At 46.3% G+C, this 8,064-nt stretch overlaps 1 protein-coding gene across 2 annotated transcripts; it reads left to right on the plus strand.

Annotated features, from left to right (window-relative positions):
* Nucleotides 1-1,635: 1,635 nt before the first annotated feature.
* On the plus strand, nt 1,636-6,599 carry LOC119361832 (putative disease resistance protein RGA1). Of its 2 annotated transcripts, none has more exons than XM_037626975.1 (3): nt 1,636-5,224; nt 5,303-5,988; nt 6,071-6,599. In XM_037626975.1, exon 1 carries the CDS (start codon nt 1,717-1,719, stop codon nt 5,080-5,082), a length of 3,366 nt encoding a protein of 1,121 aa, XP_037482872.1. In that variant the 5' UTR covers nt 1,636-1,716; the 3' UTR covers nt 5,083-5,224; nt 5,303-5,988; nt 6,071-6,599. The 2 variants fall into 2 exon arrangements, with proteins under 2 accessions (XP_037482872.1, XP_037482873.1); XM_037626976.1 differs by having other exon boundaries at nt 6,116-6,599.
* Nucleotides 6,600-8,064: the final 1,465 nt, after the last annotated feature.

The following is an 8,064-nucleotide window of genomic DNA, read 5'->3' on the forward strand; positions in this document are numbered from 1 at the left end:
AACACGACGTAGTGCATATAAACCGAATGAAACATTTTGAACATGGTGTAACTAAAAACTACTCCCTTCATTTCACAATACAGTGGGTGGGTGGGTGGATTAGAAAATTAAACAGACGTCGGAGCGGGTCAGAGATGTCATTAATTGTTTTCAAGCAACTTGCAGTGGGTGGGTGGATTAGAAAATTAAAACGATAGTTAATAGACGAGTGGTTGGGGGTAACGTCCTTTTGTCACCTAACGCGTGTTTTATATGAAAGGAAGAAAAGTCTGGGACGGCATCCATACGGCATAAACTATGCGAAAGTTCATTTCGTTGACTTGGAATAGCAACTATGGTCCTTCAACTTGCTGGTGCATGACACAACCTTCCTCAAACTCAAAAAGTATTCCAATATAGTCCTTGTACATAAAAATACGAGATACATGCGGTCCAAGATACGGTTACAGATACATATCTCGCTTATGTGGGACTGTGTTAGTCTGACAATTTTGCAAGTCGGCCCTCCTTTTCGTTTTCATCCAGAGCTCATCTTTTTCGGCGGAAATCACTATTCTGACCCTTTCAACAAACTTTGTCACAAAATAAACTCGACGTGAAAGTATTTCACGATCTGACACTTTTAGCAACGCCACATCCCGCGGCGTTTCTTCCCAACATAGAAACGCCGAGGTAGCTAGCGTTTCTGATCAAATACGAACGCCGAGGTAGCTAGCGTTGCGGACCAGGTAAGAAACGCCAAAGACGCTCGCGTTGCTGCCCATCATTGAAACGCCAAGGAACCATGGCGTTGCCACCCTCTTTGGTCATAATTAATTAGCCTTATTAGTTAGGTTGTTTATCCACATTCCACATCCACATTTCACATGCTACCATGTTAATTGTTTTCTATTTCATAATTTCTAATGCAGTCTACCAAACAACATCTTTTGTGTACAATATCTCTCATGCAAGTATATCCTACATTCCACCAAACATACATCTCATTCCAATTTTGCATCAGCGCAGCCAGGCTAGACTCAGCCAGGAACCTCCATGCGATGCGGGCAGAGCTACCCAGGCAACCAAACACGCCTTATATCACGCATCAGTTGCACGAACCAGAGGTAGGCTGGATTGAGCTTATGTTTGTTCACATGGAGTTGTCCTATAGGCTATAGCAGTCTTCGTTGCGTGTACGTAGGATCTTGACTTCTTCAGTCGCTCCCGTGTTGCTGTCTTGCGATCGCACGCGCTAACGTGGCAGTGGCACTCACGCGTGAAGGAAGGCCAAAGCCCGTCGCGGGTCGTCGTCGCTGCCCAGGAGGCACGCAACAAGCAACTCCGTAGGAAATGACCATGAGATGGGAAAAGGATGCGGTTGAGGACGATAACTAAAAGGAAGGCCGACATGCAAAACTTCAAACTAATACAGTGCCACAATAATATCTTTTTTTTTGGCAACTCCCACAATCGTATCTTTTTTTTTTTTGCACCGACCCACAATCGTATCTAAAACCGTATGTATTACCTATTTTCACGTATAAATACCCTGTACAGAAAGGATGTTTCTGTTATTCACGGCAAGTTGAGGGACCATAGTTGTAATTTACTCGGATGCGGTGTTGATAAGGTCGCGGGTGGCAAGCAGCTAGCATGTCTCTTCCTCCCCGAAAGTTCCGTCCAGAGCGCACGCGTACACACGCTGAAACCAAGTGAGCAGCGAGGACGAAGTTCATGGATGTGTCGGCGTGTTCCGGCGGCCTGGATCCCGCGAGACTGGCCAAGGCGCCGCAGCTGCTGCGCTCGGCCTCCCAGGCCATGGAGGGGCTGGCCGCCGACATCCACTCCTCCGGCGGGAGCGGCCGGAAATGCGCGCCTGGGGCCAGTAGGTGCGGGGGGAAGACCGCCGCCCCCATCCTGGAGGTTCTCGAGGCCTATTTGCTCGAGATCTGGGGCATCTCTGCTGCCGCCGAATATAAGGCGCTGGCTCTGCAGGCCAGGGATGCCTTCTACTTCAACCAAGACCTTCAAGACACGGTCGACTGCCGCAGGTTTCACTCCTCCAACCCATCTCGGGTTCAATTCAAACCACTTCCCGCTCTCAGGTGGTGTGGTTGGCACTGCCTCCCTTTTGGAATAGTTGCGCCCAAACCACCCAAGAAGATCGTCAAAGACATCAAGGTTGTGAATCAAGAAACTCGCAAGATTGGCGATCTACTGGACAAGGGGGAAGACGGCTCATCGCGGCGGCGGCCGCCCCCACCGCGCATGCCTGACTCAAGCAGGGAAATTCTTCAGACTAGAGTATTCATTGGGCGCGACAAGGACAAGGATGATATCGTGCAAATGCTCATCCAGCCATGTGCCAACTCTGTTATCTGTGTTGTTGGTGACGCAGGAATTGGGAAGACAACTATTGCTCAGATGGTGTTCAGTGATGCAACAGTTCGGGAGCATTTTGATGTCAAATGTTGGGTGTCAGTTTCCAGCAGCTCCAACAAGATGGAGCTCGCAGCCGAGATCCTAAGGTCGGTCCTACCGGCTTGGGATGGCTCCGCTGACAAGATGGTGGATTTTCAAATGCTTCAGTCGGAGCTCCGTCGAGCTCTTACTTCCAAGAGGTATCTGATTGTTCTTGATGATGTGTGGAACATCACGGATGAAACCTGGATGGACATGCTCGCTCCTCTACAGTCAGCAGATACCGGGAGCAGAATTATGGCTACTTCCCGCATGGACACCATGCCTCACATCTTCAGAGCGTCGCAGCTGTACACCTTGAATCCGCTGAAGAGCAAGGATTGCTGGGCCCTGCTGAAGGAACATGCTTTGCCAAGTGATCCCTGTAATGTCTATCAAGAACTTCACCCGATCGGGAAGCAGATTGCTGAAAAAATCAATGGATCACCTCTGGCTGCCAAGCTGGTGGGAGGTTTGCTGGGAGATACAAGGAGCAAAATTCACTGGATGAACATCATGGAAAAAGGATTACAAGATAATGCTGTTTTCTCCGCCCTACGCTTGAGCTATAAATACCTACCGGTACACCTCAAGCGATGCTTTGCATATTGCAGTTTGTTTCCAGAGGACTATAAGTTTGATCCAGCACACTTGTTCCGCCTTTGGATTGCCGAGGGTTTTGTTCAACCACAAGACAGGGCTGAAAAAAGGATGGAAGACATTGCTAGAGAATATTTTGATCAGCTCCTTTCACGCTCATTCTTCCAGGAAATCAAGCTTGGATCCAAGACGTACTACTTGGTGCATGGCTTACTCCATGATCTTGCAAGGTCTGTCGCAGCGGAGGACTGCTTCCGTATTGACGATGGCACGAACTGTGACATCCCGTTAACAGTGCGCCATCTGTCTGTCACCATGAACAGTCTACCTGCTCTCACAAGCTTCCGCAGTCTAAAAGAGTTGCGCACCTTGTTAATCCGACCGTCACTTCCATCCAACTCCAGTTGCTCCCAAGAGGATTTTGCTGTGAATTTAAAAGATATCCTGGAGAAGTCAAAACAGTTGCGTGTTCTTGATCTCAGTTGCTTTAACTCCAAAGAGTTGCCCCAATGCATTGATGACTTATTGCACCTCCGTTACCTATCTATCCATGGCTCCATCCAGAGGCTTCCTGAGTCGATTGGCAAGCTCCTGCATCTGCAAGTATTGTGCTTCACTGGGAAATGTTCTTTTGATAAGCTTCCTGAGAGCGTTACTATGTTGGTCAATTTGCGGCACCTTCTTGTTGAAACAAAGTGTACTGCAGGATTGGCGGGCATTGGTCGGCTAGCTAACCTTCAGGGATCACTTGAGTTCCACATTGAGAAGAGGGAAGGGCATAGACTAGAAGAGTTGAGGAACATCAATGGTCTCCATGGGCTACTAAAAATAAAAGGTCTAGAAAATGTTTCAAGCTATGAAGAAGCCTGCAAAGCTGAGTTGAATAAAAAAACACATATTAATTCTTTGAACTTAGAATGGAGCTCTGCTAGTAGGAATAACCCTCCTCCTGCGGACGCAAAGGTACTTGAAGGCCTAAAGCCGCACCAAGACATTAAGGTACTTAACCTTAGAAGGTATTGTGGCACCAGAGCTCCCAGCTGGCTACCGTTATTGCAGCAGCTGCGTTCCTTGCACCTTACCAATTGCAGGAGTTTAACCATGCTTCCTCCACTGGGGCATTTAGGATCACTCAGACATTTACACATGAAGGAGCTGTGTGCAGTTGACCGTATTGGACATGAGTTTTATGGCACTGGTGATGTGGCATTTCCATCCCTAAACTTCCTTGAATTTGATGATTTCCCGATGTTGCATGGCTGGTCCGGGATAGCACACGGAAAGTCATTTCCATGCCTTGAAAGATTAATCATAATGGATTGTCCAGAATTGGTAAAAATTCCTCCCTTCCCCCCAACTACTTGTGAAGTTACCATTGAGCGTACACAGTTCTTACCATATATGAGGCTTGCCCCTTTTTCTTCGAGTTCAGAGAAGCTCCAACTGGATGTTTGTACAACTTCTGTCCACTTCAACGGCTTACTTCATGAAAAGCACAGAGAAGCCATTGTAGCCTTAAACATAAGTGGTGCTGAGCAGGTCGTTGCTACTGAGGAAATAGGGTCGCTTGTTTCTCTACAAAGGTTGCAGCTTAGTCGCTGCAATTTTACTGACCAAAATTTTAGTAGGTTTCTCCAGGTTCTACCTTGTCTCCTCTCATTGGAGATTGTAGACCTGCCTAACATGATATCTCTTCCAGCAGCGGAAACACTTAAGTTCTGCACCATGCTCACTGAGTTGTCCATACGTAACTGCCAGCTTTTGCACTCTCTATCCTCATTGCAGTATTTTGATTCACTAAAAGTTCTGGTGATCGAGAGATGTCCTAAAATTACTGCAACATCATTTCCGTTGAACTTTAGGAGCCTTTCATCTCTCAAAGTGTTGAGAATATCATACTGCTCAGAGCTCCAATCTTTACCAGCGTACGGTCTGCCATCCTCATTGGAAACACTTCATATTATTGGGTGCCACCCGGAGTTGTCCAAGCAGTCAAGAAATAGGGCAGGACATTACGTTGAAACTTGCTTTGGTACCTAGTGTGCTGATTCAGTGACAGACTTGCTTTGGGACCTAGTGTGCTGATTCAGTGACAGACTTGCTTTGGTACCTAGTGTGCTGATTCAGTGACAGACTTGCTTTGGTACCTAGTGTGCTGATTCAGTGACAGAATATTTTGCAGGTTCTGCTTAAATCTCAACACTCTTTTTTTCTGCTTGTATTTTGTCAGTGGCATAACAGTTACTATTGTCAATTGCAGGGAGAGATGGCACTGCAAACAGCGAGGCCACCCAAACACAACCTTGGAGCATCTCTAGTAGAATCTATATCCCTTGAAACTGCCAAAATCTGTCAAAATCCCACTCCCATCAGATTCCCTATCCCAAACCATATCCCTATAATTTTTAGGTTCAAACCCAAAAACGCCCCACCTTGACCCAAAATATAGGATAAAAAATACCCACTGATCCACGGGAGACCAAATTCCCACAAGTTCTCGCCTGCTGCCCAATCGCCCCAGTGACGCCATGGACGCCGCCCGTCCCCTGCGGGCCATTCATCTCCTCGTAGTGCTGAGTCGTTGCCGCCCACACTGCCCATGGCGGCTCTCGAGTAAGCTGTGTCGGCATCAAGGAAGTGTGGTGCTGCCTTACGCCGGCGTGCGCACCAGGCCACCGCAGCTCTTAAGCCCCACCTAGGTGCCACCAACATGCAGCCCACTGGCCTTGTGACGCATGATACCGGCATCCAGTATCTGGCGCGCACACATGGCACTGACGCCACCATCAAGCCAAGGAAGAGGGTGATAGTGAGGAAGCCGGCGAGAGGCCCCTCGAACCCCCACGCATCCCTCCCACCCCTCGTAGCCCCTCCTCCGCCTGCTATTGATGTCAGCAAGCTCGGAATGGGCAATGCCTCTGAGGCATTCGACCAAATGCCCACAAGGTGAGTCCGTTTATCTTATTTTTCCGTTTTAACTCTAAATGGTGTTGAATTGTCACTGATTGATTGTTTTGTGCACTGCTAGTGTCAATTTATTTCATGAGCATGATGAGCGCCTTTGTGTGCATAGACGACCTCTACTACTCGATGCCAAATTCTGAAGTACAAGATGTCATGCCGTTGTTTGGCACTCCGTTTGATAAGAAGGGGCAAAGGTCGGCCAATTATACGATGGGTGAGGATGAGGCATTGGTGATGCATAGGAGAATGTGACGCTTGATGCGGCCATGGGGAATGATCATACCGGGGCCAACTATTGGAGGGACATTAAGGAGGAAAATCATCGCAATGTGAAGACGCCCTCCTATCAGGATGAACTATTTTGAATTATGTTGTGCATTTGGATGTTGTGTATTGAAAATTTTGAAACATTAAAGTTTGAATTCTTGTGATGTGAAATTGTAGTTAAATGGAGTTGAATATGCATGGAGACAAGACAAATGAAGGTAGGGGGTGGATAAAGGGGTTACAGTTTTTTAAGGGATGTTGGAGCAGACCCTGGATTGTGCATGCCCTGATGAAATCTTTCAAACTGGTGGTTCCTTTGCAGCTCATATCAAATGTCCATTCCAGTCAATCATGTCCTTGTCTGATTTGCGTTTTAACATAGGTGCTAATTCAGCAGCACGTGATGATTAAGAAACCCATGAAGAGATAGCAAAGTATGGAGCCTTGTCTGATTTGTGTTTTAACACAGGTGTTAATTCAGCAGCACATGATGATTAAGAAAACCATGAAGAGATGGCAAAGTTTGGAGGAAAATAACAGATTTGCTAATACTCATCTAGATGAGAAATAACAAAGTATCATCTAACTCATACACACTATTTGATTAATCAAGCAAAAAAAAAAACCACACGAATCTTGGCGTAAAATCAAATGGTTTAGGAGTTAGATGTGCCTTAGTTAATTCTCATCTACTCCCTTCGTTCCTAAATATTTGTCTTTCTAGAGATTTCAATAAGTGACTACATACGAGTAAAATGAGTGAATCTACACTCTAAAATATGTCTATATACATCCGTATGTGGTAGTCCATTTGAAATCTCTAAAAAGAGAAATATTTAGGAACGGAGGGAGTAGATGAGAGCTAGCCACACCCGGAAAATAAATATGCAGCTCAGTCCAAAAACCATTTCAATATTGTGGCTACCATCTTTTAATCTGCAGTCCTTTTGGAAAAACCAATTCAACGTTTTTACTTCCCTGTGATGATATCTTGTTGAGTGAAATAATATCTGATGGTAAACTACGTTTGCATCATGCTGAAATTTCGAGGTAAACAGTTGGAGGGCGCAAGTTTGAAGTATTTATCAGCTCGGCCTATGAAAGTTGGCAAAAAATGCGGCGAAGCGTGGCCGGAGGACAGAGCCGAGCATCCTGCGCTTGTAGAGAGCCCGGCACCTATGTCCTTGCGATCTGTGCTCGTAGGCTTAGATCAGAGCAAGCACTTGTTGGGTTAATCTTGTTGCACTATTGTTTAGCCATGTCATGCATTAGGTGTGCCATGCAGGCACGTAAAAAATGTACTCATGTCTTGGTTTAGCTAGGAATAAGTAAGTAAACGTAGATAGGATAGAAATAAATATGCATGTGCCATCGTGAGACTAACTCCAGGAGTGACCAAAATTAGTTAAGATGAGGTGCATGCATCTTGCACGCATTTGGCCGTGTCATTTGACGAGCTGCATGAGTTGCAAAGGTATGCCTGTGCAGCTAGTCGAGTGATTAGTGGATCAATCCGTTCGTTAGTTGCTTACCGTGCTTGCGTGTGTGCATGCTAGCTAGTGGGTGCGTGTTAACTGAGTGGGTCTAGTTTGGCTATTTATAAGCCCATGTAACTGCATTGTGAGTGTTTATGAGAGAAGAAATACAGACGCACAGGTTGTGTCCCTTCCTATGTTCTGTGAGTAGTTCGTGGATCATATTTGAATTTATGAAAATAGGTGGGCATCCGGTTTCAGATATATATTTATGGAAAGCGGAGGGGGCACTTATGAGCATACGAATTCAGTCAGT

Source organism: Triticum dicoccoides, chromosome 2B (genome assembly GCF_002162155.2).
Source record: "Triticum dicoccoides isolate Atlit2015 ecotype Zavitan chromosome 2B, WEW_v2.0, whole genome shotgun sequence".
Classification (NCBI taxonomy): domain Eukaryota; kingdom Viridiplantae; phylum Streptophyta; class Magnoliopsida; order Poales; family Poaceae; genus Triticum; species Triticum dicoccoides.